Here is a 24,656-nt window from a genome sequence, read left to right on the forward strand (position 1 = left end):
AAAAAAATAAAAAAAACCGGAATAACAATTAAAATTGTTCTTAGACTCGAATGGCAACATTTTCAACCCTTCAACGACGAATCCCCAGCTCGGTTTTCCCTCGAATTTCAGACGCAACGGGCGGTTTTTCGTCTGAGCAAAAGTTAGATACATCAAAATCGCGAGGGAAACGCGCGGTTTTTGACGTTAAGCTTGGTGGAAAGATGAAAAGTTCCACGGAGAGTGAGAGTTTTCCCCAAAACAACTATATATGCTTGTTTATGCAACTAAAATGAGAGGGAGAGTGCGGCAGAGACCCATACTTGCTGTTGGAATAATTGGTTCTGTCAAAAGCAGCAATTATAATGCCTAGGCCTCTCTATAAATGATATATCAAATGGAATATTTGATTGCACACTTCGTTCGCTGTCGTCAACAATAATCTTGTATAACTTGGTTAGATACAAGTTGGCGGCCAGCGAATTTTTTACTTTAAACTACATCTGTGTATTAGTTAAAATATTGCTTCGTATTAGATGTATCCTTATCCAATCGTAGGAACTTTGTGTATTTAATCTAATAGGTCAAGCACATTATTTGGCATTTATAGACTCTGTAGGTCATTACTGTAGGTAATTACTGTAGCTTAATTTATTCCCTTGGGCAACTTTTGGTGTGGAGGCTCCAGGAGAACGTTGTTCACAAACTCAGGTGTCTTGCGAGCATAGGCCACCACCAGCTTGTAGGCGGATAGGAACTTCTGATCCTCATTCTTATCGCCCTGCTGCAGATTCATGGATATAACGATCTCCATGAAGTCGTCCAGGAACGGTTCATGCAACTCCGAAGGCATCCGCTCCAGAAAAGGACAAATGGCCTGCACATTGTCTGTAAAGCAGCCACGGCAGCTGAGTAAAGTAATAGTTTTGAAATGATTAGTGGAGTAGCTTACCCTTTAGCGTTTTGGCGCCTTCATAGACAAACACCTCGTTGCGTATCTCCACATTGTGTTGCACGAAACCCACATCGTTCAGCAGCTGGCTGAACTCCTCGCCAGGATTTAGACTGTGGTGCAGCGGGGAGATAAACCGCTCCACATCCTGCATATAGGTCGACCACTTTTCCTTCGCTTTAAGTATCTTATACACTTCGTAGACCGGATTGGAGGCCAAAAAGGCCAGCAGGCAGTCGCCACCCTCGGGCTTCAGCAGACTGTAGATGTTGCCGAGTGCGGCCCTCAGGTTTTGCACCCAGTGGAGGCAGTAGAACGAGGTGACATGATCAAATCTGCCACCCAATCCCTCGGGCAGCCGCTCGCAGCCAATGTCCAGCACCTGGAAGCTGGTCCGCTCCTCCCGCTGGTACTGCTTGCTGGCATAGTGCACCATCTGGCTGGAGATGTCAGTGCCCACCAGTTGGCCGCCAGCCGGCAGCAGCGGCCTTACGAAGTCCATGAGCACGTTTCCAGATCCCGAGCCCACGTCCAGGAGGGCGTCCTCGCCATCGGCGCGCCACTGCAAGGTGGATGCAAACTCGTCCAGTATCAATTTGGCATCGTGCCTCTGCACCTGGTTGGCGTGCTGATACAGTGAGGCCTGATTCATCTCGACAACTGATCGGCGATTGGGGCGATCCCAGCTTTATATACGCGGCGATCGTGATGTCATCAGTTCACAGTTTCTAGTTTTTACTCTCGCCAGAAGTGCCACTCTCCAGCTGATGACGTCGAGCTAATTACGTACGTGTATTATTTATTTTTAAAGCTCTGTAATTTTATCGGTTCCGTTGGGGGAAAAACTACAGGGAGAGCGCGCCTACGACAGCTAGAAGATACACTGGTCCACAAAGTTCGGGCACTGCACCAACATTTGTTGACTAGGAAGTTTATCCTTTTTACAAAAAAATCAAACTGATAAAGTTAACCTTCGTTAATTGGGAAATTGATGCTACCTACACTAAAAGGGAATTTTTTAGAAGATACACTGGTCCACAAAGTTCGGACACTGCACCACCATTTGTTAACTAGGAAGTTTATCCTTTTTACAAAAAAATCAAACTTATAAAGCTAACATTCGTTAATTGGGAAATTGATGCTACCTACACTAAAAGGGAATTTTCCTAACTTACTATTATTTATTCTTAGTAAATTTATAATATTTATATACCGAGTAATTGCACTACCGTTAAGTATTCAATAGAATATAAGAAATTTAGAATCGAATCTTTCCGCTCGTAACAAACCTCGTGCTCATTTTTATCTCCAGAAATCGGGCGTGGAAAGCTCAAGTTCTAGGTCAATGGAGCTCGCTAATGCTTCCTTCATAGAATTATTAGACTTTCGAAGTACGTAACCAGGCATTGAAATGCAAATCAGCAGCGAACTTGAGCAAAACCCCTGGAAGTAAATTCCACGCGAAATTAACATAGTTTTCATGAGCAGTGTACCAGCCTCCAATTGAACAATGGCGATAAGCAAATGAGAATGCCCGAAAAACGATCCTAATTCTCGATGAGCCCCAAAGTGCAGAGGTATCAAAATGCTGGAGGTGCATTCAACTCGAGAAAGAATCAAAATTAGTAAAGCCAGTTCGATGACCTGCCCCAAGATCGGTTCCAAAACCCCGCAAGAGCATTTCATCTATTTCTGGATGAGTACAAGTACAAACCAATAATTGATGTTCGAACTAGACGGGGAAAGGGGAGCATTATTTTGGGCCCACACTTCGAGGCACTGGGAAATATAAATTCATTAAAAACATTCCATTTAGCTGCAAATTACATTTGTGTAATTGCTGGCAGGGCAGAAAGCGCAGCTCATGATATTTCAAATATTTCACATATGAGCACAACGACCGTTTGATGTCCTTGGGCTACAGGACATGCACACATCCACCACTCACGTTCAGGACAGAACATTCTCCAACACTCGGCACATCACATCCATATAAATTCATTTGCCAAGTGACATCAAAAGCCCTCGCTCGGATTCTGTTTCTGGCTTAATGTGTGTGGGCGTTACGGCTGGTTAATTGCATTTGTCGCAGACTCTTTTTGGCAACATGGGCAGAAGGCTGAAAGGGGTTACTCGGCTCGAAATCTCCGAGAGCTGTCGATTGGCTCGAGCTGTCACAGAGCCACGGAAATCAATTAAATCGGACGAACCAAACGGAGGCTTCTCCGTTTCGATTCACTTGGGAGTTTGCGTGTTTTCAGTTTCTTGGCTTTGGGTATTTTAATCAAGTTTATATTTTAACAAAGTTATCGGACATAAATGAATTATTCTGGGATATACGGATTTGTCATTTTCCTATTCTTGATTTATAACCATTCACTTTCCCAAGCATTACAATCATTTTTCAGTGGAAAAATGCCCTTTCTTACAGAAACTTTTGTAATCAGCAGTCGATTGAACTAAAATTAAATAGTGAGTCACTATACTTTTTCTTAGGCAACTGACTTAATAGATGTAGGTTTATGCATACTCTAACTTTACTTAAAATACGGTAACCCACTTTTCCTTAAATACATAAGCCCAAAGAAAAGTCTTATATACAAACTAAATATAACTAAATACTTTTTAATAGGCATAAGTCACATAAGTCTATATAGTCGCTTTCCTGAACCCAATCATTCCTTCAAAAAGCATTTCTTCAAGAGTAGGAATAAAAAGAAGTAAAAGTTGACAGAATCTCATAGTTTTATGTTATCCAATGGATTCACGAACCACCCTTGACTTTCGACTGCAGAACCTGCCAAATCTTTCCCAGAAATTATTCGCACTTGAAAACTATTTAAGTGCTATCTAACTGAGCAGTGGACTACATAGCAAGCCGTTCTGGATATTTGTGCATGTGGTATGGGGGTTGGCAGTAGAAACAACAAGAACTCCTGCATATGTTAAAATATCAAAATAACAAACACAGCAAGAAATCCGTATATGTTGGGAGCAAAAGGGTTGAGGGTGAAATGAGTTTTTAATGTCCCACAGGGGAATTCTTCTTGAGCTCAAGACAACCACACATACACTGAGAAAATGTCCGTGAAATGTGTATTAAATGCAGTGATTCAAATAATTCGTATTTCGGCCTAATTGGTCTTAATATAATTGTGGCTCTATTGAACAATACTTACCGAAACTGATCACAAGATTCTACTTGTTTGTCTTGTGGGTTTGAAGTTCGAAGTTTATCAGTCCAGTTTTGCCACGGATATTTTCAGCAGACAATCCAAAATCGAAAACTCATTTACAAAAACGTGCCTTTCAATAAACTTTAACTTTGCAAATTGAGTGATGTTAACCAAATATATTACCAATAATATATACCATAAAGTTATATTGAAATGGCAATAGTGCTACTTTAGTTGATTGGTTAGCTCATTTCTTGCAGTGTAAGAGCCAGGATAGAAGACTGGGCAATGCGGATTTAAAATACAAAGTAAACGGCGATTTGTTGTTATTGATTAGAGCGGACAGACCCAGACAAACATATGAGCTCATCCTTGGCTTCCTTCATCTTCTCGATTTCGCCACGAAAATTCAAGGGGCGATTTTCCTGTCTCCCAAGACGACGATGCCCGCAAACTTGATGAGTATTTAAAAGTTTTCCATTGTGTGTTTGATGAATATTTAATTAAGCATAAAAGGAGCGCAGCAAGAAAGGGCGGAACTTCGGCCAAGGGTTGCTACTGTTTCCCAGTGTTTTTCTTTTGTTTTTCATTTCCTTTTCGCCAAAAAACATCCTTTCCCATTTCCCAGCATTGTGTGGCGGGCTTAGAGAGTGCAAAAAAATAAAATAAAATCAATTAACGCTTCCTTGTTTCGATTTTGCTTTGGGCTTATTGTTATCTTTCCATGCCCTTTCCCAATCAAAATTTTAGCGGATATTTGACTGCATATATAATAAAGTTGGGTACATTTTCCCAAGCTAGTGTTTATTTTTCACAAATTTCACACAATTTAAGTACCTTAAAATGGGTTTTTAACCAGTTGAGCAAAGGAATTGTGAGACAAGGGCGCAAAATATAATTATAAATTAATATACCTAGAAATGCTACGAGTAAATATCAGCAAAACGAAAGATAATTTGAGCTGCACATGCAATTTCTTATTGTAGGAGTATCCAGAATTCACCAGGCTGATGCCCTTCGAGTATTTATATAATTTGTATTATATGAGTATTTTACAAGTTGTAAGCAGAGGACAGGCCCAAAAGAGCAGCGAAAATAATTAAATAGTAGAGAAAGCAGTGCGCCAAAAGAAAGTCACCGCCCTCCCCCACCCCTCTGCCCACTCAACCCTTTGTGCCACTTTCTTCCCCCGCAGATTTTTGTTTTTTCTCGGTGCCCAAAGAAGCCCACAAATAGCCAAAAGCTAGCGAGTGTTGGTGGCAGCCGCAGCCAACGAAATCCTTTTACATTTTATATATGTATATATATGCATATTGCTTCTTATATTAATTTGTTTTTCTTTTTCGATTTTTTGTTGGGCGTTGGGAAAATTAATTAAAAATTAAATGAATGAACGAACGCGCTGGGATAATGAGCCCCTAAGCTGATTTTGCGCTTAAAAGTATGCAATGGAAAAAATGTCGAGCTGCCCGAGTATGGCATTCAATAACAATTTCCACCCCACTGCCACGCCCACCGCCGCTGTACAGGTAACTCGCCTGCCACCCACCAAAACAACAACAACAAAAGGCGGGCAAAACTTGCAATTTTTGTCGCATTTTTTGTTCTTATTTTCCGCTGTTGTTTGTATTTTATTTTCGTTTAATATCGACAAAGAGCCAGGGGAAAAGAAATCAGTGGGGCGTGGGGGTTGCAGTAAAAAGCGAGCAGAGAAATGTTGTGAAATTTTCTTTAACGTAACAAAATATTTTTATAAAATAATCAAGTCTTCCTTTTGGGCTGTTTTGTTTGCAGCAAATTATTTTTAGCTTTGTGGAAGAGCGAACGTGAAAAACGTGGAGCGTTTTTCTCATTTTCTCATTTTTTTCGTCTTGTTTGGGTGTAAATTAAAATCGTCCGCATTGCGCTTTTTTATAATGAGCGAATTGTGGGTGGGGCAAACTCAATACTGAAGGACAGAAATAAAATTAATTAATAATGGCAAAATACTTCAATGGCGAACCCACAAAAAGCGAGCAAGAAACGATGATTAAAGGAAAAAATATGATAGGGCCAGAGGAATTTAAAAGGAATTTCGTAATGGATACTTTCGTGAGAAGAACTGTGCCAGTATATATCATTATTTCCCCTTGGTTATAATATTATTTCTACTTGAATTTACAAGTTCTTACTTAGCTGCCCGATTTGTAAGCAAAACTTGCGAATTAGCTTTGTCTCGGAATATGACCTTTTCCCACAGGACTGAAAGTCAAAGTCATAGCACCCCAAACCGCAAAACCTTCCAGCTACAAACCCCAACTAAATTTCAGCCATTCCCTGAAGAAGTATTAGGACAAGGACCAGAAGGGCGAGCACTATCAAAAGTCAATTACAATGCAATTATTGTGCGCCCAGGCAGTGGAAAAGCAGAAAACATTTTCGAAAGCCATTGCAAACTTTAATTGAAAATATCAAATTATTTTCGAGTTGGCGTCAGCATAAAAAACCCAAAACGTTCGCCTTGAGTTCGATGAGTTTTCAAGGAAGCGCTGCGATCTGGCCGATGCTACACTTGTGTGTGTGTGAGCCATTAATTACTTGGCCAGAATGTAGTGAAAGAAAGTTGCCGCAAAGTCAGGAGTCAGGCCAAATTGTAATGAGTTGGCATTTTGTGAAATTCCCTGAGACACAGGCACACCCCACTGAAATATCTCGTTGTAAAGTAGCTGAAATGACATTAAAAGGGCACAACCCAGCAGCAGCAGAAAGGACACCCGCATCCTTATGGACACTAACCAGGAAAGGCCTACACACACACTCACACATATGGGGATAATACAACCCTTGCCCATCGTTTCATAGTTTACAATCTTATTATCTCGACTTGGCATCTCGAGGCCCACACCCAAACACACACACACACTTTCCGTAGGGCAATTAAAAATCTTCACACTGTCGTCGATGTCCTTTTGCCGCTTTCCTTCGCCTTTTTGTCTAGTTTGTTGTACCCTCGGCCAACTTGATTTTGTTTATTAAACATATTTTGCATAAAATTCACTTTATTTGCAGTTTATTTCGTAAGAAAATTATAAGCTTTCACACTCCCCTTTTCCAAGCGACACGCTTGATAGTTTTTCCCCCGCCAGGAATTGCGTTTTGGAGAAGGGATAGTGCTTCGCATTCTTTGATTATGTTGGATCACGTTCTGCAGAAAGTTATTTGCTGCTAAGAGTGCTTTGTTTGCCTGGCACTTTGGACGTTCAAGATGCACTGCTCGGAATGTGAAACACGGATGTCAGTTTGAAGGATTCTGGAGCTACTTAGGCGGATTAGGAGAACAAGGATCAGTGCCTATTAAAAACTAGAAAGGAAGCTAGCTTCATACTATATACCCCTACAGTACATTTTTCAATACTTCTTTTGAGCATCTTTTAAATAAACTGATGTACGCCAAGTTAGAACAGCTTAAGATTAAAAGGAACAATGCTATAAGTTGTACAACCTGACACATAAACTCGACTACCCCAAACTTATAACTGCAACTGAGTTCACCTTGGTGACTTTAAAAATTAATTCCATGCTGCTCCTTTTTCAGCCCACAGGGTGTATGCCTAATATACTTACTTCCAATTCCGTAACCCCCGTTCATCGCGTAATCCAGTTTCGCCACCCCGCAGCCGCATTTCACGCAATTCTTATCTAACACATTCACTTCAGCATATCCAGCAGCACCCCGAATGCATTCGCACATGAAAATCCCATAAAAATTGACAATAATAAGCCACATATCATCATTTCACTCGCCACACATATGCACAGACGTACGTTCCACTCGATAAGAAGTCGTCGGCAGGGCCTGCAAATCAACCAGAAATCGAAGGCTACCCTTCCGCAGCCCAGAGCCGAATGATGGAGAAAATCCCATGAAAAACAGTTCAATGATATAGAAAAATAGATAAAGCTAAATTTGCAAAAAATAGCAACAAAGGCACTCGCAGAGCGACTGGGGAAATGGCAAATGGAAAACGCGTGGCAGCGAATCAACTTTAAAATAAGCCGCACACGGCACTTGAGAATCCAAAAAAAAAAAAAAAATGGAAAAAATGGAAAAAATGGAAAAAGGAAGTCGAAGGGATCTTCGTGGTGTTGTCAAGTGAATAATGGGACAAATCCGCAGTGTAAATATGACACGTTGCAAAATGGCATTCGATGATAAAATAAAAAGGCATCTCAAGGTTCAGGACCACACTGAAAAAAAGGCCGGGAAATTCGCAAGTGGTAACTATGTAGAAGTGAAATATATTTTAGCTGAGAGTGTAGATATACAATATATTCCTTAATTTAAAGTAAAGTAAAGATACAAAATATTCTTTTGCTTAAAATAGGTTTAAAAATCAAGCAATTAGCTTCCTGATATTCATTATTATATTTCATTGCTCTTTATGCTTTATATAGGTATTTATAAGAGAGAAGAAATTTTGTATATTTTTTTATATAATATATAATTATTTTTTTATGAAAATAGCAATTTTTGCAAGTGAGTACTTGGCACATCTGGAAGGCTGAAGTCTCTGACAGACGCACATCCTTCGGAAAAGGTGTTTTGACAGGGCAACTCAGAAGTGCAGACACAACAACATGGGCAAAAATAAAATCAAGCAGGAGCAATGGCAACAAGGGGTTAATACTCGTGCCGCACCCTCAAAGTAGCGTATCAATAAAAAGATCGCTCCGCTGGGCATTCAAATTGTTTGTTTGATAAGCCAGTGTGAAGAAGTACGAGCACTGAGCCGAATTCTAGCCAACTGAAGAACGTAGAAACACTAATTTTAAATGGACTTACGCTTATCATTAAATGTTTGAAATAAATGGTTAAAAAAATACATATAAAACGGTTTGCGCCTAATATTCTTGTGTCACACGCTACTATTTTTTTCAGTGTAGTAAGTTTATCTGGGGCCAGTCTCGTTTTTTTACCGAAGCTAATACAAATATTACGCCTTTTTATGCTGAAAGCAAGAAGTGAACACCAAATGTGGCATAAACATTGCTTTCGGAAAAAGGGTTGGCCACACCCACCGTTTTTGTAGCCGGCCGAGAAGTTATGACTTTGTGTCATTGAATCTTTATGTGTGCATTCGATATGCATTAAAATTCAATAATCATAAAAATAACACGCAAAATAAAGGGAAAATCCAGCCCCCGACTGAACAGCTTCCCCAATTAACCCTTGAATGGCAGAAACGCAAAAGGAAATTGTCTGGCTCTGTGTCTTTCTGTACCAATATGAACGTCACATAAATCTTGGCAACACTACTACTAAGTCGCTATTAAGTAAAATTGACCACATATTTTATCTCATATGCGCACGCAACGAACGCAGACGAAAATGGGGAGGGTCAGGGGTCATTCGAATGGTGGGTGGTCGGGGGGGCTGGTGAGTTAGGACAATGTGCAAGTAAATTAAACCAAAGCTGCCAGAATCACAAATTAAATAACTTTGGCAAAAGAAACAATTAAAAGGGGAAACTAACAAAGTAAATTAACAATTAAGGATGATAAAATAAGTAAATAAAATGAAGTGGAAGCGCAAGAGTACCTTTAATATTTGAATAAAACTAAATAAGGCTTATAAAGTATTTTATTTTACTACATTTGTAACGCTGCCTAAAAAAAAAGAGTAAATTCTTACAAAACAGCCAATAATAAGATAGAGTTAATATTAAAGACAAAGAAAGTATTATATTGGGGTCCTTATTGAAACCGAAAGTTGTTTCTATGTCGAAGGTACAGGATGGAATTTCATAAAATGTAAGTTTTAGGCAATGATTTTAATAAATTGTTAAGAAGCCAACTTTGAAATCCCCGCCAAATAGACGGTGTCGCCCATAAGCTCATTTTTGTACTAATCTGGCAGCACTGCAGGAATTTTAGAACCAATCTAAAATACCGAAATATATCGATAGTGACTGAGCGCATTTCGCTTTCTTTATATGTAATTTCACACAGCTTGAATTAAAAATATAAAGAGCTACGCCTTTTCTTTTGTAAAATATAAAGAATTCGATGAATTTCGCACTCGTATGGCAGTACCTGTATTTGCCGGCTTCAGCTTCTCCATCGATGGCCACCAAATAAATCGCCTATCGAACTATCGCGAGTACGCCGCACTCGCAGTGACGTGTACTCATTTTTTTTTAGCAAAATATAAGCCGCATCTCTGCACACAGTTTAGTTAAAAAGAGCCTACTGCCAAGACGCGTTGATTAAGAATTCGCTGAGATAAGCCCCGTAGAGATAGACACGTAAGCGGTTTGAGCAACTCAACAAAGATGAGGCAACCGGGTAAGTTTTTCGGCCCATGCAAGAAATAACCAAACTTATGTTAATAATACGTTTTTCCATACGCCTCCGCAGCGAGCATTTTGTTGCTGGCTTTTGTCGTGGGCAGCGCTAGTGCCTTCTACTCGCCCAGCGATGGCGTCGTGGAGCTGACGCCCTCCAATTTCGACCGGGAGGTGTTGAAAGACGACGCCATCTGGGTGGTGGAGTTCTATGCTCCATGGTGCGGCCATTGCCAGAGCCTCGTGCCCGAGTACAAGAAGCTGGCCAAGGCATTGAAGGGTGTGGTGAAGGTCGGTTCCGTGAATGCCGATGCGGACAGCTCGTTGAGCGGCCAGTTCGGCGTACGTGGCTTTCCCACCATCAAGATCTTTGGCGCCAACAAGAAGTCGCCCACGGACTACAATGGTCAGCGTACCGCTAAGGCCATCGCTGAGGCCGCTCTGGCGGAGGTCAAGAAGAAGGTGCAGGGCGTCCTGGGCGGCGGCGGCGGTGGTGGATCGTCTTCCGGCGGCTCCGGCAGCTCATCCGGCGATGATGTCATCGAACTTACCGAGGACAACTTCGACAAACTGGTCCTGAACTCCGACGACATATGGCTGGTGGAATTCTTCGCACCCTGGTGTGGTCACTGCAAGAATCTGGCACCCGAATGGGCCAAGGCCGCCAAAGAATTGAAGGGCAAGGTCAAGTTGGGCGCCCTGGATGCCACCGCGCATCAGAGCAAGGCCGCCGAATACAATGTGCGTGGTTACCCTACCATTAAGTTCTTCCCCGCGGGCTCCAAGCGAGCCAGTGATGCCCAGGAGTATGATGGAGGACGCACTGCCTCGGATATTGTGTCCTGGGCCGGTGACAAGCATGTGGCCAATGTGCCAGCCCCCGAACTCATCGAGATTACCAATGAAGCCACTTTTGAAACTGCCTGCGAAGGCAAGCCACTGTGCATCGTGTCCGTTCTGCCACACATTCTCGATTGCGATGCCAAGTGTCGCAACAAGTTCCTCGACACACTGCGCACGCTGGGCGAGAAGTTCAAGCAGAAGCTTTGGGGCTGGGCCTGGTCAGAAGGTGGCCAGCAGTTGGCGCTGGAAGAGTCCCTCGAAGTGGGTGGATTCGGCTATCCCGCCATGGCTGTGGTCAACTTCAAGAAGATGAAATTCTCCGTGCTCAAGGGCTCCTTCTCCAAGGACGGCATCAACGAGTTCCTGCGCGACATCTCCTATGGACGCGGCCACACGGCGCCCGTTCGCGGAGCCGCGAAGCCAGCGATTGTGTCCGTGGATCCTTGGGACGGCAAAGATGGCCAACTGCCCACCGAGGAGGACATCGATCTGAGCGACATCGATCTGGATAAGGACGAGCTGTAAGGCTTCAAGGATCGGAGATCAAGACTGTGCGGCCCAAGCTCAATTTTCCACTTATTAAACTAACAAACACTTGCATTCTGAATGATATTCATTAGTCAGCCAGCGTATCTAAATATATATAACTCTTAATTATATCTATTAGCTTTTTTTACCATCCTCACATAGATCTAAATGAATCGAAACCAGCGAACATATAAACTATGTACCACAAATTGAATAAACTGTGCAACAAAACGTGTAAATTATGGTTTTAAGGTGTTAATAGGGTTCGGAAAAGGAGGGAGTTGGTAATAGTAATGTACACAGTAGCAATGTTTCGTGCTTAGCGAGTTTCAAAAAATGCATAAGTTATATATTATTTGAAATGAATCATCAAATGTATCCAAGCATTCCCAAGTGATAAATACATTTGCTTTTCAAAGATTTTTTCCAACGGAGCGTTGTATTTATATAAATTCTTAATAAATCAAAGAAGAATTCTTTTAAATCAATTTGCTTAGTTCAATACAACCCAAAGTTCCCAAAAAAGGGTGAGAATTTCACCGTTTTACCGCTTGCGGCGGTAAAAGCATTTATTTTATGTAAAACTCACATAAAAATGTCCAAAAAGATTTGTATATAAAATTTGATACTCTTAATGCTAGAAACGTCTAAAAACGTATTTTGACACAATGTATAGAAGGATACCCATTCTGGTCTAAATGCACAAACTGAAGATTGCTTAAATGTATTCGTGGCGGCAGATTGGCGCTTAAACTATGATTGGCATGGTATATTTATTAAGTACTTCGTTTCGCTTTAAGTACAACCTGTATGGTAAGTATAAAGGGACGGGAATCGGCATTTTGAAATGTATGGACAAACTCGAAAATTCGAGGCATCACAAAGAGTTCGTCTGTTAATACGATTCGGATTCTGAATGCAAATTGGATTGCGTGAAGACGGTATAAAAAGATCTCTGAATTCCCTGGGATTTCGAAAGAAACAGGCAAACCAGGCAACGTGACTCAATTGCCACAATTTGGCTCTGTCCCACACAAAAAAATGAACAGAGAACAAAGCTGTGAGTAAACGGCTAAAACTACCTGCATGAAAGGCAATAAAAAAGGCCAAAGATGCAGGAGGGACAAGGAAAAGGGCCAGAGGACAGGCCAAACTTGTTGAGTCCGGGATTAAGAGGAATAGCAGATAAAGAAACAGTCGGGGGATGCGTAGGAAAACCAAGTTACAATTATGAATGATTAATTCCCTTTCCAGTGAACTCCTTAACTGGTTATTGCTATGTACTATAGATCCAAGTGCAAATGGCAAGAATCATTAGGTTTATGTTTCGTTACCAAATTCGATAAAAAATATGGGGATTTGAATTTAGAGCAGCCAATTTCTTGGTGTACTTGGAACTTCTATGTTTAAAAAAATGTAAAGGGTTTATAGAGATAAAATTCGAGATATTTCTTGTCAAAACCTAGGACCTAAATCTGTAGTCATACTAATGGATTTTCGTTTCTGGCTGCCTTAAGTCTTTTTCGAGTTACTAATAGACGTACTACTAAACCACTATCCTCCGGGTGTCCATACCTCGAATCAGGCCAACGTATGGTGGTGTTTCTGGTCGGGATAGTTCTCTATGGACTGAATGGAACGCGATGTGGCGGCGGTAATGGTTGAGGATACGTCCATAAACCGATATTTCTTCTCATCGCGGCAGAGTAAGGGGTAGCAAATGATGCCGTAGTAGAAGACGAGGCAGAGAACGATAACGGTGAAGATGATGGCGATGATGCCGAATGTGGAGATTCCGGGTCGACTATCCAGATACTCCTTGGCAGTCAGCGGGGGCTGGGTGGTGGTGGGCGGCTCCGTGGCCTTGTAACCCCTTCGATTGTTCCGCAATGCACTCGCACTGAAAACCAAGCAGCTGGCGCCTGCAACAACGAGATACGTTACCGTAAAATCTGATCGCGGGGCGATTTCATCATTTTTTCTCCCTCTCTTTAGCTCACCTAAAAACAGCACACACAACAGGTACGAACTGCGAGACATTTTTAATTTATTTCGAATTGAACGATTGAGCACGAACGCGAGGCGAAAACAGTTCGTTTGCCTTTCTTTCTTTCTTTCTTCTCTTTTTGGCCACAAGAACGGGACGCAGACGCAGACGCAGAACACAGACTCGAGAATCACACAAAGCAACAAGAAAGCAAGACAAAAACCTTTCGCGTTGCTGATAGGGACGGACTGCCGTTGCTTATCGATACATGGCGACAGCCTTCGCTTTCGATATATCAAATCGCAACGTTCGAAAAATCATTTTCCGTATTGTTTATAAACATAATAATTATTTTACTTCTTATGGTTATTATTTTTAAGCAAATAAATTAGGAATTCATGTCTCTCATCGCAACAAACGAGTAATCAGAATAAACTAGACCTCCTGTAAAGGTATAAAACCGTGACTCGTTCCCTAAAAACGATAAGATTCCACGACTTAGTCACGCCGCCTAGCAACCATCGGCCATCGCCAGCCAGCACAATTATCGATAACTCGACGAAAATTTGGTTGCCGAGCGTGTGTGCGCTGCCCTGTCCGTGTACACTATATTTTCAATTGGTGAAAATTGTTATAAAACTAGCGAGGAAATATGTGAAAATAAGAAAAAGCCCAATCTCGACACTCGAACTGTGCGTGCACAATCGAATTGGCGACCCTTCGCCCGCGAAAACCAGATAAAAAGCGTAAAAATAACAAAGGCGTTAGCAAACGACAGGCGAACGAAGGCAAATAGACGCTTAAGCCGATCGTTCCCATACAGTTGTGTATATTTAGTCATTGCACCTGATTAACTTGACGCAACTAAATGCAAGTATAATATCAAAAACGGCCAACGCAGAGCAAAAGTACAGTGAAAATTGGTCGATTGTCGGCGCACGAAGACGAATACGAACAAAAGGAAGAAGAAGCGAACGAAACAAACGAGAAAGAGAAACGAAACGAACGGCTATTTTGCATTCGTGTGTGTGTTTGTGTGTTCCCGAGTGCGCGCGCGTGTGCATGTGTGAGGGTGGAATATAAACAAAAAATAATTAACAATACGAATATCAAGAACGATTGCTCTACTTGGCGAAAAGTAAAATGTCACATTTGCCACTAGATGCACGGGCCATTCTCCAGTATCTAAATGATTTGGGCTATAGGAACATATCAGCCGAGCAACTCCGTGAATTTCTAAAAGGTAAGCAATCCGTACAAGTGTGCGTGCGTGTGGGTGTGTGTTTGTGTGTATGTGCTTGTTTTTGGTTTGTTATTTTTTATGCACTATGTTATTTGGTTGCGGCTTTTTGCCAGAATTTCAAACGATTCGTCACCATTTCAATTTGTTTTTATTCACCCAACGAACGTGCGTACAAAGCACAGGCGAGTAAAAGAGCAGAGCGGCACAGCCAGAAATACGGAGCAATGGAAAAAGGAAAATATAAAAACGAGTATTACTTGGAAATTGTGAATAACACACTATACATACCCGTGGCACAGTGGTTTGCAGCAACACAATTCATTCGGACCACATATGTTTTTATGAATAATCGAATAAAGGCCCGCCCGACATCGATGGAAAACTGCATTTGCAAGGTTCATCTAACTTTTGGCATAAATACATTTCAGTGGAAAGCCCAAACACATGGCTCTTGTAACCCCACTGTTCTGTGTGTTATTTGTTTTTGGCTTGCTAGTCATAGTTGTTGTTGCTGCTGCCCTGGGCCTGCTTTTCAGCGTTTGCCAGTGTGTTTCGGCCTCCACCACATTGTAAGCTTCATCCGCAACTTCACATGAATTTTATCCACAAACATACATATGTATACGTACAGCAGCGGGTATAGCGCTAGGGAAATGTCGATGTAATATTTGAATTTGAAATATCAAAAAGAAAAATGATATTTTCAAATATATATTTTTAGCAGCGATTGCACAAAATGTGGACTAAACAAAATCACTATTTCGGTTACTATAAATTGACAGTTCTATAATTTCCACCGCAACTGTATACATGATTTGTGTGTGTGTTGTTTTTTCCCCGTCTTTCCACTCTTTTTGTGTGTTGTGCGTTTTTCGTGTTATTCTTCGCCTTTACGCTTTATTTGCTGCTACTCTTTCTTATTTTTTTTTCCTTTGTTGTTGTTGCTACTGCTAGCGCTTGAGGGTTGCCACTTGGTTTTCTCTCGTTTTTCTTTGCGCCAACGTTTTGTGTTGTAATGGCAAATATAAAGCGAGGGCAGAAAAAGTGCCAGCGCAGCGTGCTGATGTGCTCGTTTTTCGGGTTGTATATATATCGACGCGCGGCAGTACATATTGCCTAGACATATCATTTATTTACTAGTGGGTGAATACGGAGCACAACAGGGTTGCCGGACTAATTGTCATTTCGAGTTTAATATCGGTCATCGGCCATTATGCCTTTGGTAGCTCATTCGCATTGTTTTTTGGCAGACGTAAAAAGCCAAAACAACAAATATGAATGGAATGCGATAAGCCATACATTGCGCAAATGAGCAAGAAATGCAACGATAACATATGTATATATTTTTATTTGTTATGAGTAATTTCATAAAGTAAATAAAAAATTAATAAATGTACAAAATTCAATTTATTAATTATTGCTTATATACAAGCAGAAGCTTAGAATCAGCGATTAAAAATAATTATCAGCACCAACTGACAGTCCTTTCTTAAATCGTTATTCTTGTACATGAGATTTTTGTGCCTGTTTTGTATTTTCGCCAAAGGAAGATTAAAAAAGAACTGGTTTTTAATCAAATTCAGCCACACAGTATAATGTTTGTTGCAGCTGTGTCACCACAAATTTTCCCGCGTGCTGGCAACGCTTCATTAAGTGTAGCCCGACCTGGCAGCTCGATGCTGCGGCACAGCTGCTGCTTCTTCTTCTTCCACCCGCTTGGGTTGTGTTTCTGTGGTCCCATTTAGTTTGGAATTAAATAAATTAACTCACACTTAACACTCGATGGCCTTTTAGGCAATACATACCGAAATGCATCCAAGTGCAGCTATTGATTTGATTAGTGTGTATCCGAATGCAAAATTGCATAACACACATCGGGAAACGTACAAGGAGCAAGAAGAAGAAGAGCCACCGGGAGTAGGATTTCCACCACAGTGATTTTTAGTTCTGTTTCATTTTTCGTGGCAAATAAGTTAAAACGCGGTTGGTGTTGGATTTTCAGCTACGGTCGAATTTTGAATAAATGTTTAAAGCCAAACTTATTAGATATACGGTTATAACTACAGCTCAAACTGGTATAACTCCATTCCAACTAAAATTGGAGGGAAAATTCTAAAGTGCAGTTCTTGTTTTGATTAAAATGTTTTGAAATATTTGTTAAACACAGTAATAAGACTATTTGATTTATTCAAATTATTTGTGTAATTATGTATGGTCTGTCATTAAAATTAAACTTTGGGCGCAATTGCCAAATCTTAAGTTTCATTAAATTAAACTTTACATAAAGCATATGTACACTAATTTTTCACTTTATTTCCTAGAAAATTCCTAAATCATTGACTTTAATTTGTAAAAATTCGACTGTAGGTCAGACCTTCAAGATACATTTTAATTAATGGCGTTTTCTACAATTTCTTTTTCTCTTTAATTCTGGGTCCGTTTGGCTGCAGCTAATTTGCGCCAGAAGGTATGCAACCGCAGTCGGACAAACAAAGCGCCAGCAGACTCGCAACAACAACTAGCCACTCAACAGCAGCAGCTTCCGCAACAGCAGCAACTCCTCCTAAAGTAAAGGTCATAAAGAGCAAACGCCCCCTGTGCCACTTTAAGTTCTATCTGGATATTTGCGATCATCAGTTAGCCAAGCGCATTGAGTCCGACATCAAAGCTTTGGGTGGACATCTCGAGTTCTTTCTCAGTGACAATATAACACACTTTGTCACTGATAAGCCAGAGATCATAAGCGGAACCCCCGGAACACCAGGTACACCCAGCACACCCAGCACTCCCACCAATCACTTCCAACAAGATGATGGTTCGGCAAGAAAACCGAATCAGAGGCAATCAAGAGCGGATGCAATACTAAGTCGTGTGCGGAGGAGCACGGTTGGGGTGGCAAGCAGCGGCAATAGCACACCCTCGACATCCTTAAAACGGAGCTATACCATCTGGCAGACGGATTACGCCCAACGCTTCATAAAGCGCATTCAGACCGAGCTTAAGCAATACCTTGAGGGTAAGAAGGAAGCTGGAGGAGGATCAGCATCAGCTAGCCCCCATCACATACAACTGAAAAAGCAGTATGTGAAGATCGAATCCGTCAAGCGTAATTATAGACCTTACTATCATCTTATCAAACAGCCAGACGACTGGCCAAAGATAGATTTAAGCAGCGAAGACGGCGCCTTTCGACTACTAACAAAGTCGAAGACCAAGGAAAAGGAGCAGAGCATGACCCGCAAGTCTTTGGGTTCACGCACATCACAGAAAGACAAACCAGCAGCTGGGGAAGAAAAGCCACTCCAGCATCCTTCTTTGCAGGAACTTAAAAAACGGTCTGCAATCCCGAATAGTCCGCGTTCTAATTGTCGCGAACCAATAGATTCGAGTGAAAAACAGGGTGGCGTGTGTGAGATCTGCAAATTGGAGTACGATATCCTGAATATCCATTTGCAGAGCAAAGATCACGAGCTGTTTGCCAAGAATTCGGATAATTTCCTGTCTCTAGACACTCTAATTCGAAGTTCAGCGGATGTAAATAGGTTCCTGGAGGAGGAGCCCCCAGAGAGTGAACTTGACATGGATGTCGATGAATCGTTGAGTAATGAGGAGTTGCAGAGTCCGCGTCAGAGGCCGTCGCCAGCGTTGCGCGAGAAGTCCAAAAGGATAACCAAGGGAAAGCATTCGTCAGAAAAGTTTCAAGGAGTCGCAGTTGCATCACCTCAAACGCCTTTCCCTGGTGGCAAGAAGGTTCAAAGCAATCTGCCTGGTAGTCTTTCTGAGCTTCAGCGTCAGGAACATCCGACAACAGCTGCAGCAACGCCCACAACAAATTCAGGACGAAGAAAAACACAGAACTCCAGTCTGTCACCTCCTAAGAGAGCCATGTTACCGCCTTCTTCAATTTATAAAGTAGTAGAAACTAGGGAGGAATGTGTCACGCCTCCCAGAGGCCGAGGAAGACCTTCCAACCAAGTCGATTCGCCCTCACTGATTGTAAAGTTCCAAAAGATCCGACAAACAGAGTTACAACGACTTAATGGAGAGGCAGAGAACTTTATGTTTCCCAGGACAGCGGTACCAAACACAAGGAGCAGCAGTGAGTTGCCCACGGATATCGATCGACAAACCACCTCGGATGTAAGAGGCAGATGCAGTATATCCTCCGCCAGCCTCGACACTAGCACCAGCGAAGCAGAAACTAAGGAATCTTCAGGATTACCTACTTCTAGTATACGCAAGCGAGCTCAAGCAGTGGGAAAGCGAAGAAAAGCAGGTGGAGCAGCGGCACAGGAGGTTTTCCAACGCCAATTATCAACAGGCAGCAGTAGCAGCAATAGCAACCAGCAGCGCTTTCCAAGCGCCCCCATCCAGCCAGAAGAAGGGCCCCAACCGCAGTCACAGCCGCAGCTAAAGATTAAGATAAAGCAGGAGCAATTGGTGGCCACCAGGAAAAGCAGTCGCACAGCCACGGCAATTGTGACGGCAGCCACCGCCAGCAGTCATCAGCAGCAGCAGTTAAGGCAGACAACTTGCCGGAAAGTGGTCACTAAACTGGAGGATAGGATGGGGGAATTAGAAAAGCCCAAAATAAAAATAAAGAAGGAAGCTATTGAAGTGAAGGAGTTGGAAGAACTGGAAGACATATTAGATAAAGAATTAGATGAGGAATTGGACAGTAGTTGCAGTAGTGGCAGCGATGAAGACTACATTGCTGGTAGCCAACGTAGAATCACGGCAGCTCCGCGTAAATCAACGGATACTCGAGAACAAAGAGCAGCTAGGCGGCTTTCCAGATTAACCATAAACCGTAGTGCCGGAGAGCTGGAGTTAACCGAGGTCAAAACATCTCCTTCAAGAAGTAGGGCAAAGAGCCAGAAATCGTCAAGTCCCACGAAAAGTAAAGTCAAACAGCCAAAGGCAGTGCCACCAGCGATAGATTTATTCTTTGATTGCAGTAAAAGCGAAAGACTTAAGGAAATGCAGTATACCTTCGAATCGTTGCCAAGTGGAGAGCTTTGGAATAGAGTCTTTCTGCGACAGGATGCGGGCGAAGAGAACTATTACACGTATTACGGTAGCACTAACTATAGGAAACTGCCCTATGAAATGGGTCCCATACCCATGGCCAAAACATTGCCAGCACACAGTTGTGCTTTGTGCCGCGAGGCAAGCGAAGTAAAGCAGGATAAGGAAGAGCAGATCAAGCAGGAAGATCAGAAGTCCACACCCAAGAAGGAAGTTAAGAAGGAGGAGGAAGTCCAGTCCTCTTCCTCCTCCGCGACCTACAAGAACAAAAAGCTCCATCTTCTCCAGCGTTATCAGCAGGAACAGGAGCAACTGCAGCAGCTGGAAGGAAATGCCCTGAGCACTGCCACAGCCAAATGTGATAGCAAGGCGAGCACACCAGAATTACTGGAAAGGGAGTTCGCCTCGGGTTCTTTGGGGGATAGAGTGCAGCTGATAGAGAGAGTCCGGAGTACATCCAGTTCAAGCTGCAGCAACAGTCAACGAAGCGGAATTACCTGCAGGAATAAGCAGCTGGCACGGATTGCCGAATTACCACCAAGAAAATCCCCTAGAGAACATGCTTCTACTTTGGCCTTGGTCAGTTGCATTATAAGGCAGCGTCAGGACTCACAAAGTAAAACGAACTCAGAAGCAGAAGAGCCACCTCCTCCTGTAGCTGCACCAAAGCTTAAAACTCCTATAAAACAGGAACCAGCAGCACCTTCATCGCCCCGAACTACTCGTTCTCAAGCAGCCACTCCTGTTGAGGAACTTCGATTTGCCACCGAGATTAGCGAGACGGTAAAGAGAATGAGGCGGGGACAAAACAAATATGATCATTCCCCGCCAGCGCCAGTTCCTACGCCCGCAACTTCTTCACCCGTCAGGAGTCGCCGCCTGATACCTGCTGCTCGAAATCCCGGTCAGATGTATTCGCGCCGCTTGGAATTCTCAAACAGTCAAAGGGAATCCTCAGCAAGAGCGCTCTTGGGCAAGCGCAACAGAAGAGTGAATCCTCCGGTAGCAGGCGCAGTGCGTCCGACCACCCAACATCTTTCCGGAACGGGTGCGTTACGCGGAGTCCGCAAATTGCCCAGCAAGAAGGGTTTGCTCGAATACGAAATGGAACCGTGTGCCCTTAAAGCTTTGGATCAAGCCCGTCAGTATTGCAATCCCGGTTTCGTTGCTTGGCAGTTAGACAAGTATCTGGAGCTAGCTGGCAAAGAGTACGATATGGAGGAAGACGAGATATCAGCGGAGGTGGAGACTGAAGATAGAGAACAAAGGCTTGTTAACACCCCACAAACTCCACCGCCTACTGATTGCTTTACAAGCGAGTTCGACCTGTGTGATTTAATACTGGGAAGTGCAGGGAGTGGAGATGAAGATGAAGATGTTTGCAGAGGAAACCCACCTGGTTCCGGTCGACGGATGAACAACCTCAATCTATATGCCAGCTATTATAGGAAAAAGAAGAGCCTGAAGTCCAATCGCACGGGCTGGCCAAAAGTTCAGAGAAGACGAAATGCTGGCGGACTAGGTGGCAGTCGATCTATGCCAGATGAGCGTATTAATTTCCAGAAAATGGGTCTGGTTGAGCTTCACCCTATAAAGCAAGAGCCTATGGAAACGGAAGAGGAGCAGACCACAACCACCACAACAACTATGACTTCTGGGACGAGAGGAAATCTGCTTAGCAAAGACGATGAAGATGATGAAGGAGGCGGAAATTCGCCCTCTGGTGAATCACCTGCCGATGATAAGCAGAATTCCCGGGAAGATGCCGTGATGACTCCGCCAGCGACCGATGTTGATGAACAGGCTGAACCGCAGGCGGATGAAATGGAAAGTTTGCCCGACGAAGATGAAACCATGGCGGATTCTGTGGATCAGCAGCAGGACGTTGAGGCGGAAATCGAGGCAACTGATGCGGACGTCGAGGAAGAAGAAGAGGAGGAGGAGGACGAAGATGTTTTTGAAGATGCCTACGAGGAGCAGGACATCGGCGTGCAGAAAACTGAGCCCCCTGAAAAAAGAGCACGAATACCTTCCATATCGGTAACCACGCCTCCTGAAGCCTCTGCACAAAGCAAGAAACTCTTGCTTACCCTGCACAATGGTCAGCGACTTCAGGCCACCTCCACACCGAGTACGGGGCAAGCCCAACAGCACCAGAGAAGAACTCCCCAGCTAAACGGAAGTCTAGGCAGCTGCATTTCGCCAAGTGAGAAACTGGGTGACAATTCCGACATATTCACGGTATCCTCCGACGGCTTGGATACCGATTTGGATTTAAGCAACACCCAGGCAGGCGATTCGCATGAGCATTGTCCACACCAGACGACGCCGAAGCGGAAGTTTGACATCTCCAAGTATGCGCCACCGAATAATGGAAAGGCGGCGAGTAGTTGTGCCGCCGAAGCGGCGACGGCTGCTGTGAAGTCATTGGCCATCTCGCAGTTCCTGAAGAAGGAGGTGCGTGTCACCTGCAGGCGGCTTAGGGCGCCATTTCGACGCTTTCGATACCGCCGCTGAGCAACCTGTGTCATCTAATCATCATCCAGATCAAGAAACGCATCATTCAGCACCAATCACGTTTAGCTTTTAGTGTGTACAGCGACGTTGAGTAATAAGTTTCAGTTTTTAGGTATTTTTAGGCCACAAATCCCTCCAAAACCACAAAAACACAGCGATTTCGATTCAGTCATCTTTCCAGTTTTAATTTCCGATTACATTTGGCGAAGTGAGAATTAAATGAATGGTGGCCTAATGTACCCATTTAATATACTCGTTTGAGGAAGAGCACCACTGCCAAAATTGTGAAAAGCGTACAGCATTAATGTTTTCTGAAAACTCTTAATGTCAAATCAAGTCCGTCAAATTTAATCGAGTTAGATCGTGAGCAGAATTCATCCCATTTTAACAGCTAAGTGTAGCATAATTGAAACTCACACAAAATCACACGGAAATACGTACATAAGCCTTAGTTTAATCTTAGTTTAGCTCAAATTCCCTGCCCCCCAAATAATTCTCATCAACCAATTCGGACTATTCCAAAATCTCTCATTTTCAACCTAGCTTTTAAGTAGTCAAGTTTCCATTAATCGTTTTTGTTTTTAACTGTGGAAATCACTTATTAAACTGTTTTCATTTTCCTAGCTATGTACTATTATCGAAGTCAACGCTCAAGCAAAATAAAAAGCAAAAGAAGAAAAACGTAAACTATGTAACAGAAGAAAATTAACTTTAAACGAAAAACCAAAAGCAATTGTAAAAATATTAAAACAAAGAGTAAATTAAATTAAATATTCAATTAAACATACACAAGAAAGTTTTAATTTTTTATTAAGCACATCGCATGGGTCGATAGCTCAGTGTATTTCGCTCTCCTCTGATCTAGGACAAAGTTTTACTTCCTTAGGTTGAATAGTCGGTGTCACGCTTAAACAACCTTTCAGATTCGGTTAGTCGAAGCTAATAACACTTGAATGCACGTAACTTTTGAAGTTAGATCTTGCCATCCTAATTTACCACACCCACTGTCATGCCCACTGTCCACTATCCTCATTTCCCTGCTAATGCCACTTCTTTGATCCGATCCCATCCCAATCTAGACTTGCGCAAGCTCATCAAGCATGAGGAACGCCTGGCGCAGAACGCAAAGGAGAGCGATTTCAGCGGCCTGCATAAACGCGGCACCGTCAGCTCGCGTGCCAAACTGAGCGTGGAAAAGGATAAGGATAAGGAGAATGCGGCACCATCCTGTCCGTGTGCATCTGCCAAGGAGAAGGAGGGCAAGACTGAGCAGGATGACGATCCTAGGGAGCGGTCCGCTGGTGGGACCAGCTTTACGGACTTAGCTCGCCTCTTTAAAGAAAAACTCCTGATGGATGTTTCTGTGCCTCCCCTGGCGGCCGAGGATTCAGTTCTCGATCTATCGCAGGTGAATGGAAGGCGTCGCAGCCGCAGCAAGACCCGCCGTGGAAAGCAAACTCCTATGTCCAGCAGCGAATCCGAAGCTAATGAAGAGCTTCTTAGGATGCAACGCCGCCGCCGAAGCAAGTCGCATCCGCGTAGCGCCTCCAATCGGCGATCTGCTGCGGGTAAGTAATCTTCAACACTATTTTCTTGAAGCTTTAATGTTTATGCCCTGTGTGCTTTCCCCTTTTAGTTCGCCCACGTGGCAAATCCAAGCACTGCGATCCGGTGGCACTATTCCAGTACTACCAGAAGGAGTGGGCTCATTTTCGCAGCCAGATACCCGGCGAGAATTCCCGCTTCGGAGTACGCAGCAAGCCAATGGGCCTGAAGAAGTGAAGATCTACTTGTAATGCCACCATTATTTATAAAATTCCATACTTCATTTGATTCCGCTGAACTGCAGTGATTGCTCGCACTTCTGCTTGTATTCATTCTTAACTCATTATTCTAAGCACTTCTTGAAAACCAACTTTAGAAGACGAATAAAAAAATTGACTTGTTTAACCAAAGGTTCGAATTTGAATTATTTTGCTGAACGTATGTATATGTAATTAGTGAACCTCCTTTTGTAATCATTTATTTTTAGCTCTGCGTGAAGTGTTCACATTTTTAGACCAGCTGTCAAAATTTTCAT

At 42.9% G+C, this 24,656-nt stretch overlaps 5 protein-coding genes across 8 annotated transcripts; 3 read left to right on the plus strand and 2 right to left on the minus strand.

The window, feature by feature from the left end:
• Positions 1–511: 511 nt before the first annotated feature.
• Positions 512–1,591, minus strand: LOC6547578 (juvenile hormone acid O-methyltransferase). Its single transcript, XM_026980370.1, has 2 exons — positions 932–1,591; positions 512–867 (listed from the first exon to the last, which is right to left on the minus strand). The coding sequence occupies exons 1-2, from the start codon at positions 1,581–1,583 to the stop codon at positions 626–628; spliced, it is 894 nt and encodes a 297-aa protein (XP_026836171.1). The 5' UTR covers positions 1,584–1,591; the 3' UTR covers positions 512–625.
• An 8,621-nt stretch (positions 1,592–10,212) lies between these two features.
• LOC6547577 (protein disulfide-isomerase A6 homolog) lies at positions 10,213–12,040 on the plus strand. The gene is made up of 2 exons (XM_001976180.3): positions 10,213–10,431; positions 10,504–12,040. The coding sequence occupies exons 1-2, from the start codon at positions 10,419–10,421 to the stop codon at positions 11,796–11,798; spliced, it is 1,308 nt and encodes a 435-aa protein (XP_001976216.1). The 5' UTR covers positions 10,213–10,418; the 3' UTR covers positions 11,799–12,040.
• Positions 12,041–13,179: 1,139 nt separating this feature from the next.
• LOC6547576 lies at positions 13,180–14,069 on the minus strand. The gene is made up of 2 exons (XM_001976179.3): positions 13,802–14,069; positions 13,180–13,723 (listed from the first exon to the last, which is right to left on the minus strand). Exons 1-2 carry the CDS (start codon positions 13,839–13,841, stop codon positions 13,383–13,385), a joined length of 381 nt encoding a protein of 126 aa, XP_001976215.1. The 5' UTR covers positions 13,842–14,069; the 3' UTR covers positions 13,180–13,382.
• Positions 14,070–14,291: 222 nt separating this feature from the next.
• Positions 14,292–24,144, plus strand: LOC6547575 (protein chiffon). Of its 4 annotated transcripts, none has more exons than XM_015156084.2 (3): positions 14,292–15,031; positions 17,482–22,516; positions 23,656–24,144. In XM_015156084.2, the coding sequence occupies exons 2-3, from the start codon at positions 17,501–17,503 to the stop codon at positions 23,761–23,763; spliced, it is 5,124 nt and encodes a 1,707-aa protein (XP_015011570.1). In that variant the 5' UTR covers positions 14,292–15,031; positions 17,482–17,500; the 3' UTR covers positions 23,764–24,144. The 4 variants fall into 4 exon arrangements, with proteins under 4 accessions (XP_015011570.1, XP_026836972.1, XP_001976214.1 ...); XM_026981171.1 differs by lacking the exon at positions 14,292–15,031 and adding an exon at positions 16,619–16,975 and having other exon boundaries at positions 23,656–23,840; XM_001976178.3 differs by lacking the exon at positions 14,292–15,031 and adding an exon at positions 16,620–17,014 and having other exon boundaries at positions 23,656–23,840.
• Positions 23,928–24,358, plus strand: LOC26526032. Its single transcript, XM_015157239.1, has 2 exons — positions 23,928–24,144; positions 24,213–24,358. The coding sequence occupies exons 1-2, from the start codon at positions 23,928–23,930 to the stop codon at positions 24,356–24,358; spliced, it is 363 nt and encodes a 120-aa protein (XP_015012725.1).
• Positions 24,359–24,656: the final 298 nt, after the last annotated feature.

This window comes from Drosophila erecta, unplaced genomic scaffold, assembly GCF_003286155.1.
Source record: "Drosophila erecta strain 14021-0224.00,06,07 unplaced genomic scaffold, DereRS2 tig00000092-arrow-pilon, whole genome shotgun sequence".
Classification (NCBI taxonomy): domain Eukaryota; kingdom Metazoa; phylum Arthropoda; class Insecta; order Diptera; family Drosophilidae; genus Drosophila; species Drosophila erecta.